Genomic DNA, 20861 nt, shown 5'->3' on the forward strand with positions numbered 1-20861 from the left:
AGATTCGTGTTTATAAGAAACAAATCCATCAAGACATTTTTAAACTTTGAACATTGCTTCAGACAAAAATACAAGTCCATAATCCACTAACATATTTTAATGGTTTGGACAAATATTTTTTATGTATTTTTTATTTTTTTTGTAAACTGTGCTTGATCTGCGCATATCACTTTTCACTGAAAATAATTATATATATATATATATATATATATATATATATATATATATATATATATATATATATATATATATATATATATATATAATGGATAGAAGGACTTGTGTTTTAGCTGGAAGCAGCAATTTGAAGTTAAAAACATCTTGATGGATATGTTTCTGGACTGGAGTCATGTGGATTAATTGTGGGTCATTGTGATGTTTTTATCAGCTGTTTGGACTCTCATTCTGACGGCACCCATTCACTGCAGAGGAATTATTGGTGAGCAAGTAATGTAATGCTACATTTCTCCAGATCTGTTCTGTTGATGAAGAAACAAACTCATCTACATCTTGGATGGCCTGAGAGTGAGTACATTTTCAGCAAATTTTAATTTTGGGGTGAACTATTCCTTTTATATTCAATGTATATATGGACAGATAAATGTTCATAAATGTTCAACTGTCCATTTAGTTTCCATTCATCTTCTGGATCTATAATAAGGCAAATGTTAGCAAGTAAAAATATTTAGTAATTAGTAAAATATATATATATATATTACTAATTGTGGCCTACTCATGAGCATTTGAATTAATTTTTTAAAGAGATGTTACTTATTTTAAAAGGAAATCTAGTTTTACACAATTTTACAATAAGAATCTTATTTTCTATTTTTGTTTATACAGTATTTTGAAAGATAAACTCAAATAATGGATTGTTTAGATATTTTGCAGCGATTTTGTTTGATCTGCCTTTTTTGGCTTGTTTTGAATTATTTCATATTAAAGTCATTGATAGTTTTGACTCTTTTGTACACTATTATGACATTTAAAGGCGTCAGTTTCATGTATCTCAGTAAATCTCAGAAGAGCTGGAGGTGAAACGGTGTCAGTGGAGACATGCTCTGGTGCTGTGTGTTAAACTGTATTGTTCTAACACCTATAGTTTGATTCACAGCACAAGAGTAGGCTCTCCTTGCTTCATCAGGAATTCTCCTTCTAATTGCAAACATGTCTGATTAGCTTTAAACACAGTAACAGCTGCAGTGTACTATAACTTGTAGTACTAGTGTTACTGTATTTTAGAAGTTCACATGTCATCTGATTTACTCTGAGGGACTCGTTTATAAGTGGTTTGTGTAAACAGAACACTTTTTTTTATTATTTAAGAGAACTAACTGTGTGTCTTTAGGGGCCGGAATCTTTGAATAGAACATTCCAAAATTCAAATGAAGATTATCCAGGATTACAGTTCCATGAAGAGCTTTTTTATCACAGTCTGTTTAAAAAGATTAAACATGCTGATTCTAACTAATGAATGTGGTGCTAACTGTTCCCCCAGTTAAATCACGGGTGGACGTTTTTGTCTTTTGTTTATATTGTTGTTTTGACCTTGTATGCTTTATTCTAGCAGTTGGTTTGCTAAAGTTATTCAGGTGACGGCACAATCATGCTCACAAAACTAGCAAATTCATCAGTTTGCAGGCAAGATCTGAGAGTTATAGTTCGAAATTATATTAAATGCAATTAGTTTGGCCTAAAATGTGCTTTTTTTAACTAAGTAGGATAAAGTATCTTTATATGTAATTTCATAATTGGGTCCATGAAATTTGAATGTAGGCATACTGACTAGCATTTATGGCACACTAAAATATGCGATTTTCATGGTTCAATTTTGATTATTTAGGATCTATATCAGGTACAGTACATGGCAAAAAAAAAAACGAATGCTGTAAAACAAAGACATGAGAGTCAGTTGGTATTACATTACTATTAGAAAAATTAATTGATTTGTATACAAAGTCTTAAATAACACTCAATAAAGTTTTTATAGTTATATTAACTTTAATAGTTGTAGGGCTCTTCTCTCTAGAGTTTGTTTTTCTATCTGAATAAATGAGTTTATGGTCATCGCACATGTTTCTTTTTTTTGTTTGTTTGTTTGTTTGTTTGTTTGTTTGTTTTTTCCTGAGGTAAATGTGGCATTTCGTGACATTGTTCACAAGCTGTTATACTGACATCTTTCTGCATCTGTGTGGTGTGTTTAAATACAGTATGTTTGTGTATTTTAAATACACGCTTTGTAATTGTTACATTTTTGTACATTTAAACACTAACGCCAAATCTCTCTGCCAGTTGTAAATGGTCATCTTTAGAATCCTGTAAAGATTTATATTTAGCTCTTTACTAATTGTTTATTAGCATATTAGAAGTATTTTCTCAACATCATAAACAGCCTCCATGCATAACAGCCTTATGTGACGCTCAGAAATGAAACAGCCTTATCAAGCTGTCATCTATTATGATGCTTTGCTCAGTGTTTCCATGAGTCTAGACACACAACTGTGCTGTACTGTGAGAGCTGAAATAACCTTCACATACATGTCTGTGGATTGCTGATATAAGAAGATGTTGGCTGTGAGATTGTGATTTTCCATAACAGCAAAGATTTATTAGCAGTAGTGCTGCATGAACCGCTGGCAGGAACACAGAGCCCATCGGTTCCTCAGCCCTCCATTCATGACATCTGTTCCTCAAAGCATTGTGGGATACTGGACAGAGTGATGTCGTGGAGGGGTTACAAGTCATAATCGATTTAGATTTTTACACATTATATGACAAATTGTGATTTGCTGGACCACTTAAATGTGATAGCAAATATTTATTAAGATGTCATATACTATATGCGATTTGTATTAAATATAAAACTAAAAATAATATAAAAACATAACTAATTTAATGTAAACATATTCATAAATACAGGAGACATTGTTTTTGTAGTTTTAAACAACTTTCTATATGAATATTTAAAAATGTAATTTATTCCTGTGATGCAAAGCTGAATTTTCAGCATCATTACTCCAATCTTCAGTGTCACATGATCCTTCAGAAATCATTCTGATATGCTGATTTGCTGCTCAAGAAACATTTCTGATTATTATCAATGTTAAAAACAGTTGTGCTGCTTCATATGTTTGTAGAAACAGTGATTTTTTTCCAGAACTCTGGGAGGAATAGAAACTTTAAAAGAACTTTCATTTAAAATTTAAATATATTACAAATGTCTTCACTGTCTCTTTTAATTTATCCTTGCTAAATAATAGTATTTTGGAGGGGAAGAAAGAAAGAAAGAAAGAAAGAAAGAAAGAAAGAAAGAAAGAAAGAAAGAAACATGGTGACACCAAAATAGGAAAAAAGTACTGACCCCAAACACACACACACACAGTCTTTCAATTTCAATGTATAATCCAGAAGCATTTTTCCAAAAATATAGAAATAAAATTAAATCCAAAACGAGACGATGTGAACATGCAGTGCATGTTTCATTCATACTCGAAGCCGGAGGGCCAGTGGCGTGTCCACAAGGGTGGCACTGGGTGGCAACTACCACCCTAAAAATGAGCTTTGCCACCCCAAAGCAGCGTATGGGATCGAAGTGCATTGAGAGCGTAACAGCGTGATTTTGACTGAAGCGGGGATTTTTTTTTTTTTTTTTTTGGAAGTCGGAGAATTCTGAGTGCTCCATTACCGCCCTGTGATTTGTCAATAAAAATGCTTACAGACAGAAAAGTTATAGCGAAAATTTATTTGTGTTTTGAAGTAATCAAAATCCACAGCTTCACTATAAGTAGAGAGACGTTGCACTGACAGCAATGACTAATTTACTCGTAATCACGTTCTCACAAATGCATTCAAATAAATGTAATTTTACTGTGCTTCTCTTTATCTTCAAAAAGCTGCAATGACAGATTTAACTTTTAATTCTGATAACCTTTGAATCATTTAATGCACACTTAGCCTACTTAAAGAAAAGAAAATAACACATTCATTTTTATTTTTGTTATTATAATCATCATTATTATTACTATTCATTCCTTCATTAATTAATTTGGTCTTATCAGATCTACTCAAGGGCTCTTAAGTTTAGGCTACTTTTATCCAGAGAAAACTGCACTGCATTTAACATACAGGCCTACATTTTTCGATCGAACCCATGATTCTGATGAGCAACATTTTACATATTTCTTTAATAAAAGTTTATAAATAATCAAAAGATAAACAAAGAAGTTTTTGTTGTTGATGTTGTTGTTGTTTAGAATTTTAAATGAGCTCAAATGCATTAAAATGAGGACAGCTCAACTCACATTTTGCAGGAAATTAAACTCTTCATACTCTTCATACTTCAATACAAAACAGTGCTGAACTTTGACCAAAAAAGTATTTTCATAATAGTGATTTTCTAATGTCTAATTATAAATCCAACAGCATAAGGTGAAAATTACTATATACATAAGGGAGTGGAAACGGCAAGTGAATACATAAATCTTTGAAATTTTTTCACCATTGACTTGCAGAAGATTTTCTGTGATGTTACTGTTAGACAGTGCTGGGAAGGTAATAGGTTACAGTTTACAGGTTACCCTATTTAAAATGTAATAAGTAGTGTAACTTTCAATTGTTTTATTAAAGTAATGTAACAGATTACATTTGATTACTTTTTGATTACTTTTCTAAATTTAAAATATTTTCAACTGTTAATCATTTTGAAACATTTAAAGCAGGCAGGGTTAACCTTATAGAACTCAACACTGATTATATCAGACTTTCTAACCCTTCATCACTTAAATTAAGATTATAATCATTTCATTTTTGACCACACTCACCACAAAATCAGACTTTAGCACCTTTTTTTTACTTTGAGATCAATCTGCTTCTGGTTAAATTTTGGTCATTCTGGTTAAATACAGGTTTAAAATCATAACAAGAAATAGTTTGATAGCTATGATACTGTTTTTAATATCAAATCTTTTCACAGCTATGACAGGAAACACTGGCATCTGACAATGTCTTGGGAGGAAAAAACAGTTCATCTTAAAGCATATGCATTAACCCAAATAGGAAATAAAACAGTTATTGAATAAGCATGCATCTTATTCTATCCTATTCTAAACTCCAGAAACATTGATGCCTCATCAATGCAATTAAGAAATAAATCAATCAAATCTTTTATCAAATCATTAACATTTTCACAAGTAACTGTAATTTAGTTATACGTTTTTTCTCAGTAACTGTAACAGATTGCACTTACATTTATTTTGTAATTAAATTATGTAATTCCGTCACATGTAACTAGTTACTCCCCAACACTGGTGTTAGGGAATGGAATATATGGGGAGGACAAACACTGATCTATATTTGCCACCCCTCATTCTGCTCTTGCCCTCTCTTTACCACCCCAAGTATAAAATCCTGGACACGCCCCTGCCAGGGTTGCCAAGCTTTCACAACAAAACCCCCCCAATTGCTACTCAAAATGCTCAAAACTAGCCCAATCGCATTTCACGGGGGGCTCCCCATTACAAAAAAAAAAACTATGAATAATGCAGTGCTAATTGACTTAACATTTATATATATATGTTTTTTGTTTGTTTGTTTTTTACCTTGTTTGGAATTGAAATTAGGAATTTACAAGAATCGAAATCATTCAAATTCAAATGATGCCCAACCTTACCCATACACCACGTTATTTTTTACTTTCTATTCACACTGTTTTAGACCCTTTCTTTTCTTTTAAACCTTCACTTGCCCTTCTTTACTTTTGCCCTTCTCAAAAACAACCACATAATCTTATACATGAATATACTTTTCAAAATTAATTATAAAACAGTTGCTCCTGGCAACAGGGATAGGTAGTATGTTTGCTTAACATAGAATCAAACATGACAATTTATGAGACTAATATCATGTTTTGCTCCAAAATCACTATATAACATCAGTCATGTTTGAAACAGTTAGCTTCTGTGGTTCCATGTTGCTTCTTATCACAGTAAGATATAAAATTTTATACTGTGAGACAAGCTATGTCCATTAGCGTTGCATTGCAGTTGTGTGTTTATTGTCCTCCAGGTTTCATCAGTCAAAGCATCTCTGTCTGCATGTTATTCAGCTGTAGTGATATCTGATGCATTTGTCCATAAGGGATTTCCTGGGTCTCACTTGTGAAACAGACATTACAGTACATGAGAGTTAGAGTTAACCCTGCTCCATAATGCTCACATCATCTCACTTTGGGTAAAAATAGAAAAATAATACGAAAGTACTTTGTAACGCAGTAACTTAAGTAGTTTTTCAGCAAAGTACTTTTTTACTCTTACTTGATTCATATTATTTTCCAGTAATTTTACTACTACTCAAGTAAATTATTCCTTAAGTAGCGATACTTTTACTTAAGTACAATTTCTTAGTACTCTTTCCACCACTACATGTATGGAAATACTATTCTATTCTGAACACATTTGCTTATTTTCAGCAGTCGGACTAAGCAAACTAAATGACTCTCTTGGTCCTTTAAGGACGTTTTTATCGAATTGTAATAATTATAATGCACTTTTTCACTCATAATGACTTTGCTTTTAATGAATCGTACCAAATTGATTAAATAAATCTGTCAGTGACTTAAACACAGACACTAGTTACGTCACAAATGACTTACTACACACTATGTACTGTTTGTAATTAATGCTGCGACCATTAAGTGCATGAAATGTGTCTAACATTTCACACTTTGTCTTTTAGGTTAATTAAGTGCATCATCTGGGTCTATGAAGTGCACTTCTTGCTGGAATTTTCAGTGTGAACACACCACTCACATTTCGGCAGCTCCACACTATATGATATAATTTCACACTGTACAATTCAAACTTTTCTTTAATACTACAACAACAAAGTTGCTTTTATTAAGGCACATTCAGAATATCACATAAATGATAATAAAGAAAATGGAAATGAATTTGGTTCCAATCAGCAACTCCAAATCAGCTTAAATATAAACACACACAAAAAAAAAAAAAAAAAAAAAATTCAATGCACATACAGCAGAGAAGCTGTTCATGATATTAACGATTTAACTGTAAACAATTATCAGTTTTCATACTGGAAGATATACAGATAAACTACAAAATTGAGAGAAAAATACCTGGTAACGTAGAATAAAATGAAGTTACTGTCATTTTGACACAGAAAACACCAAGTCACATCTATGCATGAAATGTATAACACTTATTCATATAGTTTTTATTACTTTCTCACTCTCAGATCACCAGGAAAATGATCTTTCTGCATGTTGATCAAATGAGGCAGGCACAGAGTCACTTTTATGTGAGTTTTAATGAGTGCACTGCACTGGTCATTAAGGGCTCCGTATTTACAAGCACACACATAAAGCGTGTCTCTCAGCGTGAAGAATGTCGAGGTTTGAATCTGTCCCAGCCGGCTCTGTCCCTCCAGCTGTTCTCTGGGAGCAGCGAGTCCTTCAGTCTGTCTGGCAGTGGCAGGGCTTTCACCTTCTCCTCAAAGGGCCAGGGCCGCAGACAGCGGCGGATGAGTCTCCTGCAAAGGCATCTCAGTGGCAGCGGACACCTTTCTTGCTCCTCTAGTCTGCTGTAGAGCTCCAGCAGGGGCTGATGGGTAGAGGCCTGGTCCAGCACGGGCAGTTGTGAGCGGGGGAAGAGGGGAGGAACGACTGGAGAGCAGATCCTTGCCAGATCCAACAGCGCTTCAGCTTTAGCTAAAACATCAGCTGCCTCGGCAGCATCTAAAGCTTCCCGGAGAGCCTCAGCGAGACGTGTGATTATCAACTGCTGACCTGTCCAGTAGGAGGTGCTGTGGGGAGAACAGATGAAGGAAGCGCCATGCTGGAGGAGAAGGGCGGTCAGGGGAAACAGCAAGTCGAAGTTCTCCAGACTGGTGTAGGTTAGCGAATGTTCCCACACTTCCCCGTCGGCAATGTTCCAGCAGCAGCTGGGATCGGCGCCGTGGCTGATCAGAAGATGTGCCACGCGGGTACAGAAGTGCCCTTTCTCCTTCGCATCCTCCACGCTGCTGTTCAGAGCCTCCTTCACCAGGAATGTGAGCGAGGTCATGGGGGTCTCGCAATCATATGTGGTGGCGTTCACATCTGCACCTGCACAGGATAATAAAAACACGATGTTAGCATTAACAACATGTTTAAAGAAACATGTAAAACAGGGATCCTCAAATCTGGCCCACGAGATCCACTTTCCTGCAGAGTTTAGCTGTAACCCTAAACAAACACACCTGAGCATGCTAATCAATGTCTTCAGGATCATTAGAAAATCACAGGTAGGTGAGTTTGATCAGGGTTAGAGCTAAACACTGCAGTGCATTGGCCCCCCAGGGTAAGATTTGAGGAACCCTGATGTAAAATGTAAAAAAATAAAATTAAAAAAAGTGTAATAAAAAATGTATCAAATAAAATAATTACTATGTGTGTGTGTGTGTGTGTGTGTGTGTGTAAAATAAATTGTAATATAATTATGAATATAATTTCTAACATTTTATATTAAATTATATATATATATATATATATATATTTTTTTTTTAATAATAATATAAATGTGTAACTTTTTATAAAATTACCCCCCCACAAAAATATAAAAAATCCATACTCCAAACTATATAATTAAAATGAGTGCATATTTTTATATATATTATATATATATATATATATATATATATATATATATATATATATATATATATATATATATATATATAGTACAGGTCAAAAGTTTGGAAACATTACTATTTTTTAATGTTTTTGAAAGAAGTCTCTTCTGCTCATCAAGCCTGCATTTATTTGATCAAAAATACAGAAAAAAACAGTAATATTGTGAAATTTATTACAACTTAAAATTAATAGTTTTTTCTATTTGAATATACTTTAAAAAAATATTTTATTCCTGTGATGCAAAGCTGAATTTTCAGCATCATTACTCCAGCCTTCAGTGTCACATGTAACATCCAGTCTATCACATGATCATTTAGAAATCATTCTAATATTCTGATTTATTATGAGTGTTGGAAACAGTTCTGCTGTCTAATATATTTGATGAATAAAAGGTTAAAAAGAACTGCATTTATTCAAAAGAATTTTTTTTTTTAATAATATATATTCTAATAATATATTTTCTTTTCTATATCACTTTTTATCAATTTAACACATCCTTGCTAAATAAAAGTATTGATTTTATTTTTTTGAAAGAAAGAAAAAAAAAAAATTACTGACCCCAAATTACTGACCAGTAGTGTATATTGTTATTACAAAATATTTATATTTTAAAAACATAGCTTCTTTTTTTTTTTTTTTTTTTTTTTACCTTTTATTCATCAAAAGTATCCTAAAAAAGTATCACGTTCTGAAAAATATTAAGCAGCAAGTTTCCAACTTTGATAATGAATCATCATATTAGAATGATTTCTAAAGGATCATGTGATAATGATCCTAAAAATTCAGCTTTGCATTACAGAAATAAATGATAATTTAAAGTATAATAAATTTAAAAACAATTATTTTAAATTGTAATAATATATCACAATATTACATTTTTTTCTGTATTTTGATCAAATAAATGCAGGCTTGATGAGCAGAAGAAAAACATTAAAAATAGTAATGTTTCCAAACTTTTGACCTGTACTGTATATATTAAATTATACAATTATACTTCTTTCAACATTGCAATAATAACAACAATTTTAGTTTAATATTTGAAAGAAATGCCATTTCCCATGGTGAAACCATTTTTAAAATACCTATTAATAAACATGTCAGAATAATGTCATTGTCAGAGCTGATGTTTTACATGCACAGTGAAGCACCTCTTTCTAGAAGCAGCTGGATATTGTCCACATTATTGACTGTGAGTCCATCACTGCTGGCCAGAGCATGAAGCAGTGCAGTTTTTCCTGTGAGAGAGCAAGCACGTGTAACGCATAATAAGAAACCATTCTATTATAACATTCTATTTTATTAGTTCATTTAGCTGAAATACCATTCTTGTCTTTTGCATTCACATCAGCGCCCAAATCCAGAAGCACACGCAGACACTGCAGCTTATCCACCTCCTCACCGGCCAAATCAAGAGGACTGCTTTCATGAATCTATTGTACAGATAAAAAAAAAGCTAATATTTAAACAGATTTTTTTTTTTTAATGCCTGTAATATATCAAATAAATCTAAAATGTAGAATATGTCTGTATTCAAAATAAAAATTTATGAAACAACATAATTACATTTCAATAATTCCATAATTTCTCACCCTGTCCCTCTTTTCGATTTCAGCTCCGTGAGATATCAACATCTGCACCATGTCTGGCTTGTTCCTCAACACCGCGATCTGTAAGGGGTTGTAGTACGATACAGGGTCTGGATCCAAAAAAAAAAAAAAAGCTCTGATTATGTTTCCGTGATAATAATGAGGCTTATCAGAATCACAAAACCCTCTACAAACCTTCAAAGTTGAGATCAGCTCCGTAACGCAGAAGCACCTGTGCTGCGCTGACCAACCCGAGATCAGCCACTCGAAACAGAGAGTAACTGATGCCCTCCATGAAGACGGGAGACTGAGACTCCCTGTCCAGCAGCTCCACAAGAGCCCCAGAGATGCTTTCTTCATCATCTTGCCTGTCAAATGCAGGATGTCAAAATGCAGTTCATACGATTCTGTCATCATTGCAGTCTTTAAAACACTGACCTGCGCTGGTTTTCTCCTTCTATTCCCAGGACACTCATCACAGCATCCACCAGCGGCTGGTACTCGTACACGATCCTCCTGAAGCCGTGCAGGAAAGGCATGATCTGTTCCCTTTGTGCCACGATCTCTTCACGCTGTAAAACAACACAGACACATGTAAACCATACACAAATCATGCTGTCAGTCAGCAAAACATGACATACATAATACTACACAATTTTAAACAACACAGATCAATCTGTTTGTGACAATTAAACAATGTTATAAATTCTTATGGAGCAATTATGGTATGTGCCAAGGCTATAATTATAAGGAACAATCATTGAATCCTCTTTTTAGTTTTTAAATAATGCACATTCAGAAGAGAGACTGATTTTATCAGATGGACCACACCTCTGAAAGAGCGGTATATCCACATGAATTAAAATATACATTAATTTAACACCTTATAAGAGGTCTTTGAAAAATTATAACGTCTGAATTAGCAGAATCTAGACCTGTGATGCAGATTTATTCATTTTGTTCGTTGTTTTATGTTGTGGAATCTTTGACGTTAACGTTACTTGCCTGCTAAGTTTACTGTCTACCGCTTTCTGTGTGAGTCATGCGTAGTCAAAGCTTCCGGAAATGTTTTTAACTAAAAAAATATATTTAATAATTAGCCTTTTATTCTTATGTTTGTTATTCCTTTAGCTTACCCACTGCAGAACCGGAAGTAGTTCCTCCCACGTTACAGTGAAAGAAAGTGTCGTGAGATGATTTTTGTCTTTTCAAAATAAAAGCACGCGCAGAAACGTGGGCTTGTGAATAATTAACGAATGTTAATTTCAAAATAAAAGCCTGTACATATAAAAATAGCAATGAGTGTTTAGACTTTCATGTGAATCAAGTCTCAAGTCACCAAAAATCAGATTTACATTCAAATATATATATATATATTATATATATATATTATATATATATATATATTGTATTTATGCTGATGATACACAGTGTTGTCATCGATGGGCAACCAGGTGAGATACAGGGCCAATGACTGATCTAAATTATCCAGATAGAAATTTGTCACCCATTCTCAATGGGAAAGTGCCCAAGCAACTTTACTCAAAAAATGTTGCCCCGCAAAATTGCTCAAAAAGCCTAACACAGGGTAACGTTTTATAATATTATTCACTTGAGGAGGCCTACTCATATTCAAATTTGAAATATAACTAGGTTTTCATTAAACATGTGCTTCAATCTTTAAATGTGAAAAATATTCATCCAAAAAAAGAAACATGACAAGAAAATATGAAGAAAAACAGAAAGACCATATGTAGCTTAATTCAGCTAGTGTGATTAAATTTATTGAGTTCAACAAGGCATAAATACAGTAGTGTTATTGTGCAAGCGAATGCAACTTCAGTGACACGCAGACTCAACGTTCTCATTCTCACGCACTCACTCACTAAGACACGCAATGCACAAAGGTGAACAAAGAATTATATTAACGTCTCCTCTCTTAAGCTGCACATTTATGACCACAAAGCACTAAAGAATTTCACAAACAAGAGCCACGTCCCACAAAACCAAAAACAGAAACATCAGCCCTAAAACAAAGATAATACACAAGTTTCTTTCATGGTCCACATGATTTAGTTCAGACTCACTCAAAACACATCAGTCATCTTGACATTTACAGTAGGGGTTTCACTGCACATGATTCAAGCCTGCCTGCACTGAAGATGCTGTTGCCAAGGTAGCGAAAGCTTGGAGTTGCCGTGGTTACTTCTGCTCCCGTCTCCAGATGATCACCATTCCGGTGGTGTCAGAGGAGGCCAGCAGGCTTTCGTCGCAGTTGAAGCTCACGTCCAGGACGGGCCCGCTGTGGCCCTGCAGCTTGTTAACGATGGCCTTAGTGTTGCGCTCGACGTCAAAAAAGTAGACGCATGCATCCTCACTGCCGGTGACTGCAAGGGAAAGAGCAGGATTCACTTACTTTGGCTTTATACCAAAACATAGTGAGCTGCCTACATAGGCAACATCCTAACTGAAAAGGAATCTCATTAAGTGATTGTGATGTGCCATTCAAACAGAAAATTTTGTCATTAACATGATGCTAACTTAAAAATAAATGATTCAAAACATTTTTTAATGAATCTGATCAAAAGTGACAGTTAAGACATTTATAATGTCATAGAAGATTTCTATTTTGAATAATTGTTGTTATTTTGAACTTAATATTCAAAGAATCAAGAAAATCAAATATGAAGCAGGACAACTGTTTTCAACATCAACAATAATAAGAAATTATTATTTACTTGAGCAGCAAATCAGCATATTAAGCCACGGTCACACTAGACTTTGAGCATGCGAAACTGTTTTTCGTCTTTTTAAAAACTTAAATTCAACACATAATTTATAATACATCTAAAATGTATAAACATACAATCCATTCCACTTTCCTGCAGCGCTGCAGTTTTAAATTTGTTCTTTTAATTCAGTCATGAGTTCATGCCGTGACGTATCGATCTGCTGTTGGTCACACAGCTTCACGTCAGAGTTCACCAAGCTTGAACTTTGGCATGCAGCAAAATACGAAACTTTTCACACGGGCTTGTGTTTCCCGTCTGATGCATTTGCATGCGTTTCAATGGAAGTTAATGGAACGAAAAATACAGTGTGACCCAAGCCTTTAGAATCAGTTCTGAAGGATCATGTGACACTAAAGTAATGATGCTGAAAATTCAGCGTTGCATCACAGGAACAAACTATATTTTAAAACATTTAAATAGAAACCCCTTATTTTAAATTGTAATAATATTTCACAATATTATAGTTTTACTGTATTTTTGATCAAATAAATCCAGCCTTTGTGAGCATTCTGTGACTTCTTTCAAAAACATACAAAAATCACGCCAACCCAAAACTTTTGAATAGTAGTGGATATATACTGACACACAGAACAGACAGAAATTGCCCGCCCCGTAATATGATGATTGCGGTCTTACCAACACAGGCTCCCTGTCTGAAGGACATGAGAGGACAGAAGATGCTGTGCAGCGGTTGGGATCCATGTTGAATGGGGAAACTCCTCTTCAGCTGTAGAGTGCCCTCATTATCCACGACCCTGTCAGCACCAGTTCCACACTGATCAATAATCATCTCAGTCAAGAGAAAGTGACAATCTGAGCTGCTGTAAGTGCATTCTAACCTGTAGAGCAGTAGTTTGTTGACACAGGCGTTGATGAGCAGTGATGGATCCCGTGCCTCTCGACTGATCCACGAGCGGGCTGAGATGCTGGAGATAGGGCTGCCCTCATTCACCACCAGTCTCTTAGCTTTGGTCAGTTTTCCTGTGGAAGAAGAACCTCAGCGTTACATAAACACCAACATTGTAACTATACTCTCATCTACATTATGTTGTCCAGATTTTCCACTCATGCTTTATGCAAGAAAACCCTTTTGTACTGTACCTGTGGCCATGTCAAAGATGAAGGAGAAAATGCTTCCTCTGTCATCACCGGCCCACAGGATTTTCCCCGGAGCATCAAACGAGAGAGAAAGCACTCGACCGGTGAGCTTACTGGAGCCTCCTTTCACTTTCTTCCCAGTGGAGATGTTCACCACCTGCAGGTGGTGCTTACTGTTGCCAACCTGGGGACACATTTGATGCATCATATCATCTGAAAATACTTCACAGCAAAATCATCATGCAGTAGATGGGATCCAGTGTAGGAAATGTGTAACAGACGCTTAAAGACTTTATATTCTAAACTGAAATACATAAAATAACTAGAAAATGAAACAATCTGTAGCTCTCTTTATGGTCTTGGTCAGTAATTTTTCTTTTTATTGCAGCATTGTATAAAAGCAAATATTTATATTACGGATGCTACTGAGTGAGTGAATATTATTTTGAAATATTTTTCCAGAAGTACAATGAATCTCTGTTTGGTTATGTATTACCTTGAAAAGCCTAACATAAGAAATAATTATTAAATAATCTGTATAGGCAAAATCTAAAAAAAAAGGGTTTGCATGTGTTTTTTTTTTTTTATTATTATTATTATTTTTTATACCATATTTGATGCATCACACTTTTATGGCTTTTCAGTGATCCAAATCAATTAAAATATGCAATTGTAATTTATGACATTTTTATGGCCGAAAAGTAAGATGGAATTCTGATTTTAATGTAAATCAATTAAATAATTATAATAGTCTAGCAGAATACTTACATAAATACATAGAAATATCACTTGTCACTCTATATCTCCTAATAATGTCCTACTCTAACATGATTTTTAAATGCTTAGTTTTATGATCAAAGCTCTGCAGTTTCAAACATTTCATGCAATGCAATACAATGTTGACTGAGGGATGAACAAATAAACCTTCCTTAAAATCCTGATGCATAATTTTTGTTACTCACATTTTGCGACAGTTTTTCTAAATAATTATGCATGGGTAATCAAGTAAACCTAACAACAATATAAACATTATTTTTCAATTTATTTTGTGTTCACAATGCACGTTATAAATGAATCAAACTCATAGCACCTCCTGAGATTGTCTGAGTTTAGTTGGAGTGTTTACATATAAGACAAAACTGCTTTAAAAGCCATGTAAAAAAGAAAGTATAAGAGATATAATCAAACCAACAATTGAGTTTCTTGTAAAATGTCATGCAGACATATTTTATAGGTCGCCCACCACAGTGGTTGATGGGTAAGTAAAATTTCCCATCGCTGACTCTTTTTGGCTGGTGGCACATGTTAATTTCACACCCTAACAGGATTACTGAATGGGTTGATGGTATTTGTCACAGCAGTCTGCAGTGTTTCATCAGCATAAACAATTCCATACACTCAGGCCAGAAAAATTCTGTCAACTTGAATAATCCCATTCTGACTTTATATTCACCAAAGAATACTGTATTGTGGTTTCTATAAAAATATTTAGTGTCTCAGCTGTTTTCAAAATATGACAGTAATAAGACATGTTTCTTGAGCAGCAAATCAGCATATTAGATTGATTTCTGAAGGATCATGTGATGCTGAAGACTGGAGTAATGATGCTGAAAATACAGCTTTACCATCACAGGAATAAATTAAATTGTAAAATATATTAAAACAGGAAAAAAAAACTGATTCACAATTTCCCAATATTACTCTTTTTACTGTATTTTGATCAAATAAGAGCACAGGAGGCTTCCTTCAAAAACATTTAAGAAACTTACTGAGCTGAACTTTAAATGGTGGTGTTTGGCTGGCTGGCGTTTGGACTCACCACAGTCAGGTTGTTGTTCATGGGCTGAAAAGTGCAGCACAGCAGCTCACTGCCCTCTGGGTCAGCCACCTCTCGGATGCAGCGTCCATCCTCTGTGTTCCAGATACGCAGAGTGCCGTCTTTTGATGTGGACACAATGATGTCATTGCTGAGCGACCAGGCAAAGTCAGTCACGGGACCAGCATGGCCCTTTAGTGTCACCTTTACAGTTGGTGGAGGCGGGGACAACGTCATTATTGACAATGTCCCATCCAATGAGCAGCAGGCAAGGAGGCGTTTATCATCATTGGCAAACTGTAATCGAGGAACTGAGGAGATAAAATAGTAAAAGGTTAACATGAGAATGTAAAACAACAGTCCACAGCCAAGACTGACAAATGGCTACTGTCAAACATTTGCGTGGATGCATTGAAGCAGGCTAGTGGTGATGCAGCTGCACAGGAAAAGGATTAAAGGCCTTGATGAAGCATTCATCTAAATACGGTTATGTCTAAGGTGCAGATTGGATATATACCAAAGTATCAGATCTGTCAATTAGCAGATGTGGCATAGCAAAAATTGAACAAAAATATTAATCAAACAATAAAAAAAAAAAAATGGAAATCCAGTCACTGCTTTTTATTGGTCTTATATATATATATATATATATATATATATATATATATATATATATATATATATATATATATATATATATGTGTGTGTGTGTGTTACAGGGCTGCACGATTAATCAAAATTAAATCTCAGAGGCAATAAATCGCGAGTAGGCAGAAGCTGTGATTGTCATGCGTATCTTTCAGTGAAGCAAGGTTCTGTGATCAGTAGTAAATCTCCATCTGAAAGCCAGAGGGCGCTCTCGCACTGAAACTCCAAATACACCCTGCAGAAGAACTCCAGGAAATCCCTATAGCGGTTGCTGAATAAACAGAAGATTTAACTGCTTTCATTAATTCAACATGACTAATAAACAAATGACTAGCACAATGTATGGTTTTTCTGACTTCGTCTTGTTATAATTTATTATAATAAAGTATATAATAATGCAATGCTAATTGACATAGCCTTTATCACTGCTTAAAATACTATGAAATATTGCGTGCCTTATTCTGTTTAAGAAGCCACATCATCTCACAGAAGGATTTATTTCAAACACTCGACTGACGTTATGAAGTGAGTTTGGAGTAAAAACATGTTATTAAATTGTGTATCTTCACAAGCTTTCAGATGGAACAGCATTTACTACACAGAGCCGTAGTTCACTGAGAAGCTTTCATAATCACAGAATGATTTCTTCAATTTCATAATTGCATGATTATATCGTCTGCAATTATGAACGCAATTTTGTGTAGCCTGTCAGTGAACTACGGTTCTGTGTGGTAAATGCTGCTCCATCTGAAAGCACGTGCTGGAGATTTACTACTAATCACAGAACCGGCTTTACTGACAAGATATGCATGACAATAGCATTTGATTAATCGTGCAGCCCTAATATATTACTATGATATGATTCAGAACTCAATAGTGTAAGCTTTTCTCTCATATTTGCAACTAAAAATAGATGTGTGCAAACTGTAAAATGTATTTATGAGCATGTGTGTCAAAGTCGGTTCTTTAATGACATATTTTAAAAACTCTTTATAACTTTTTTTAATGCACTCCTAAATTTTCCAACTTAGGAGCACATGCTCCTTGGGAAAATAAGGAAGCATCAAGCTCTAAGACTGCAGAATCAAGAAGTTGCTGTCTAAAGTATAAATCTGTTTATTTTATATATTAATTTTGTCATCAAGTTCAAATATTTTTCATGCTTCATTTTCAAATTATTTATTTCTAATTTAGTAAGTATTATGTTGATAAATCAGTGGGCATGCAGCATTTGTTATTTACTATTTTTACATTAAATAGGCTTTGTATTGACATTCTTTCACCCTGCTCTTTAAGGTATTGATCATCGATTAATTATTTTTTTTTTTAAACTCATATAGACTAGAGTAATTTTTGTTGGTCACCACCCTTAGTCATATCATTAACAGCTCACTCACCCGCTGAGTCGACATGCTGGTCAAAGATGTGGTGCATGCCAGCAAAGGCGTAGTTCTCACTGAGGGTGGTGTCACCTGCCATGGCCCGACTGGCTTCTGCCACCGAGGTGGGCACCAGACTACCTGGAGGCCTAGCACATAAGATAAAACCAGAGAATTATTCATACTGGTACACAGTGCAAAAGACGGTAATAACACCCGGCATCATATTTGCTTAATGAAATCAATTACTTGTTTCTTACTAATTTTTGGGATGCTGATTCAACAAATAGTGCCTGTTTTAACAAATAGTACCTGTTTTGCTTAAGCATGTCACACTTTCTCACGAAACATTATGCATTTCATAACATTTGTCAGATGAAGAAGTTAGTGGGCTTTACCTTTCATCATACACCGCCCTGTTCATCTGGGCTTGCAGCTGGTACGAACCACGACTTACTGATCTCCGGTGGCCTCTGGCACCCTGAGCCCTGGGATCCTCCTCAAAGTCCATTGAAAGACAGAAAAGAGGATAAAAATACCACAAAAAGAGAAAAGCAGACAGTAATGAAGGATGATTTTAGAATTTAGCATCACAGCAACATAAAGCCCTTCATGCTCGCAATCTACATGCACTGCAGCTCTCACACAACACAATGACCTGGATCTGGATTGCTATTTATATCAAGGACTATATAGATGTTCTATCTTGCCCTCTGTCTGTGTTTTTGTGGGGCATATTTCAGCCCAGAACTCCTTATCCACATTTCTCGAACCCTTTTCCCTGTTTCTGAATGCACCTAACCTCCATGCGATCCAGTGTGGTGCGGGAACTGCGCACACTGCTGGCTCTGAAGCTGCTCTGCTCTGACAGAGGCCCGTAACGCAGGGCGAGCAACTGACTGCGCAGACGCAGATACTGCCTGCGCAGCCCCGGCTCAAAGCCACACTTGGCATTCTCACGGAGCAGCTGGCTGCGCCGGCGGATGTACTGCGTGCGGAACTGGGGGAACGTAGGTGTGCGGTAAGCATTGTACCTGAGAAAGAAGACAAAAAAGGCAAAAAGACAGAAAACAGACAATAATGGGACACATGATTAGGCCATCAAAAACGTACATAAATATACAGTTGGAGTCCTGCTCCAATGACCATCATGCACACACCTTGCGTCCACTGCCAGCACCTGCTGCCAAACAGCAGCCATGAGATCCACAAACACAGAGAGATGCAGGAAACACAAGGGCTGCAGGAGACACACATACACTAGACATTAAATAAATAAATGTAAAACAAAAAAAATAATCATATATATAAAACAACTAAAGATGTCAAAACATAATTTGTATCACCTTAATATAAACAATAAAAGCAATTAACAATGTAATTTAAAGGTTTTCAAACTTTTTGATGTTAAGGACCCCAAAATACAGCAATTCCCTTATGAGAGCCTCATAATAAATATAATAAATACATATTTATAAACATAAGGGCAGCTGCATATTTTACGTGCAAAATCCATTTATATAGTGTAAGGAAACTATTCTATGTTATATTATTAAGTATAAATTCAATTAAATAATTATTTCCAAAATTAAATATCTGGCTTTTGGATTGTCATTTTACTAAAACAAAATTTTAAAATGTTATCTGGAAATATTTAGGTTTAATTAACTTGACAACGTTCATAAAATTATTTAAAAAAAAAATGTATGTATATATATATATATATATATATATATATATATATATATATATATACACACACACACACACATTTATGAGAAAAAAATATAGCAATTAATGTCTTGATTTCTTTGAAAAGCAGAATGAAATGACTAAATTAAGCACATGCAAACGTAAAAAATACGTTAAACGTATTTCATTAATACCTTAAATGCTCACTTTAACAGTCCTAAAACATATTTTGTAAACAAAAAAATAAAAAATATCTTATTAATCCAGTTTAATGTACAAATAGTACAGGCATCCAACACATTAGCACAATGCAACATGACTAACGTTAGCACGTTTATAAGATATATTTAATAACAAAATATTTCATATTTCTGCACAGCATAAACACATAGTTTGTTTTAAAAACCAATGTTTTGACGCATTAGCCACATTTAGCAGAGATGCTAACAACAACAGCCGTTACACACCGATTAACAATCCGCCTACAAATCGTGCCAGTCAGCCTGTGGCTATAATATTTCGCTAATAACAATTCATGAATGGGTTTAACTTACTGAAACCTAATGTCATGTATAATTTTGTATCTAAAGGACACCTACCGTGCGAGACTCTCACCGGTTCATTCTGTCTGAAGGGACTGGCGTGATCACGTGACCGACCCGCCCTTCCAACAGCTGATCTGCATATCATTGACGTCACCGCAGCGCGTGTAACGAAGACTGTCCTATGGTTTGTATGAAGTTGGAGATGGACAGCAGGTCATGCTGTGTCACTTGGCCACGAAAACTGACGTTTGCATACATGTACATTAAAGAGCAGAGATTTCTTTACATATATTTTAGTGTATTTACAATCAGTCGATAAAAATTAATATGCCATCAGAAAAGTCAATGCATCTCTGTTTTCAAGTGTGAAGTTCAACAGAATGACATGTCTCAGAAATAAAGTTCACAAACTACAAATATCCATATTAATATATAAACACATATTTAAATATTATTTATTATTTATTATTATAACTAAAAAAAACTATATATTTTTAACAAGTATTTTATATATTTATATTATTAAAGCAGTTTTTATTTTATTTTATTTTATTTATGCCAGATTTAGATATGTCTAAACTTTTTGCTTTGTGCATATCAATACAATTCTTGGTAACAC

At 34.7% G+C, this 20861-nt stretch overlaps 2 protein-coding genes across 7 annotated transcripts; both read right to left on the minus strand.

The window, feature by feature from the left end:
* Nucleotides 1–6858: 6858 nt before the first annotated feature.
* LOC109051476 (ankyrin repeat and SOCS box protein 6-like) lies at nucleotides 6859–11488 on the minus strand. Of its 3 annotated transcripts, none has more exons than XM_019069026.2 (7): nucleotides 11409–11488; nucleotides 10711–10844; nucleotides 10468–10640; nucleotides 10276–10382; nucleotides 10008–10116; nucleotides 9835–9921; nucleotides 6859–8119 (listed from the first exon to the last, which is right to left on the minus strand). In XM_019069026.2, the coding sequence occupies exons 2-7, from the start codon at nucleotides 10809–10811 to the stop codon at nucleotides 7389–7391; spliced, it is 1308 nt and encodes a 435-aa protein (XP_018924571.1). In that variant the 5' UTR covers nucleotides 10812–10844; nucleotides 11409–11488; the 3' UTR covers nucleotides 6859–7388. The 3 variants fall into 3 exon arrangements, with proteins under 3 accessions (XP_018924571.1, XP_042585228.1, XP_042585227.1); XM_042729294.1 differs by having other exon boundaries at nucleotides 11278–11412; XM_042729293.1 differs by lacking the exon at nucleotides 11409–11488 and adding an exon at nucleotides 11208–11358.
* Nucleotides 11489–12024: 536 nt separating this feature from the next.
* Nucleotides 12025–20402, minus strand: LOC109051478 (WD repeat-containing protein 13-like). 4 transcript variants are annotated; one of them, XM_042729289.1, is made up of 10 exons: nucleotides 20297–20392; nucleotides 19166–19245; nucleotides 18808–19039; nucleotides 18404–18513; nucleotides 18024–18154; nucleotides 15982–16289; nucleotides 14166–14346; nucleotides 13904–14045; nucleotides 13701–13819; nucleotides 12025–12659 (listed from the first exon to the last, which is right to left on the minus strand). In XM_042729289.1, exons 2-10 carry the CDS (start codon nucleotides 19204–19206, stop codon nucleotides 12475–12477), a joined length of 1449 nt encoding a protein of 482 aa, XP_042585223.1. In that variant the 5' UTR covers nucleotides 19207–19245; nucleotides 20297–20392; the 3' UTR covers nucleotides 12025–12474. The 4 variants fall into 4 exon arrangements, with proteins under 4 accessions (XP_042585223.1, XP_042585225.1, XP_042585224.1 ...); XM_042729291.1 differs by lacking the exon at nucleotides 20297–20392 and adding an exon at nucleotides 20165–20187; XM_042729290.1 differs by lacking the exon at nucleotides 20297–20392 and adding an exon at nucleotides 19892–19914.
* Nucleotides 20403–20861: the final 459 nt, after the last annotated feature.

Source organism: Cyprinus carpio, chromosome B8 (genome assembly GCF_018340385.1).
Source record: "Cyprinus carpio isolate SPL01 chromosome B8, ASM1834038v1, whole genome shotgun sequence".
NCBI classification, from domain to species: Eukaryota; Metazoa; Chordata; class Actinopteri; order Cypriniformes; family Cyprinidae; genus Cyprinus; species Cyprinus carpio.

Bases quoted from the DNA above. Each gene is read 5' to 3' on its own strand.
- LOC109051476 (XM_042729293.1), bottom strand. From the start codon at position 11,228: ATGAATAAATCTGCATCACAG. The intron at 10,641-10,710 runs GTCAGTGTTTTA...TGCATTTGACAG, and splicing joins GAAGGAGAAAACCAGCGCAG to GCAAGATGATGAAGAAAGCA. The intron at 10,383-10,467 runs GTTTGTAGAGGG...TTTTGGATCCAG, and splicing joins AGCTGATCTCAACTTTGAAG to ACCCTGTATCGTACTACAAC.
- LOC109051478 (XM_042729289.1), bottom strand. From the start codon at position 19,206: ATGGCTGCTGTTTGGCAGCAGGTGCTGGCAGTGGACGCAAG. The intron at 18,155-18,403 runs GTAAAGCCCACT...CTTATGTGCTAG, and splicing joins AGGGCGGTGTATGATGAAAG to GCCTCCAGGTAGTCTGGTGC. The intron at 13,820-13,903 runs GTTAGAATGCAC...TGGTGCTGACAG, and splicing joins AACAAACTACTGCTCTACAG to GGTCGTGGATAATGAGGGCA.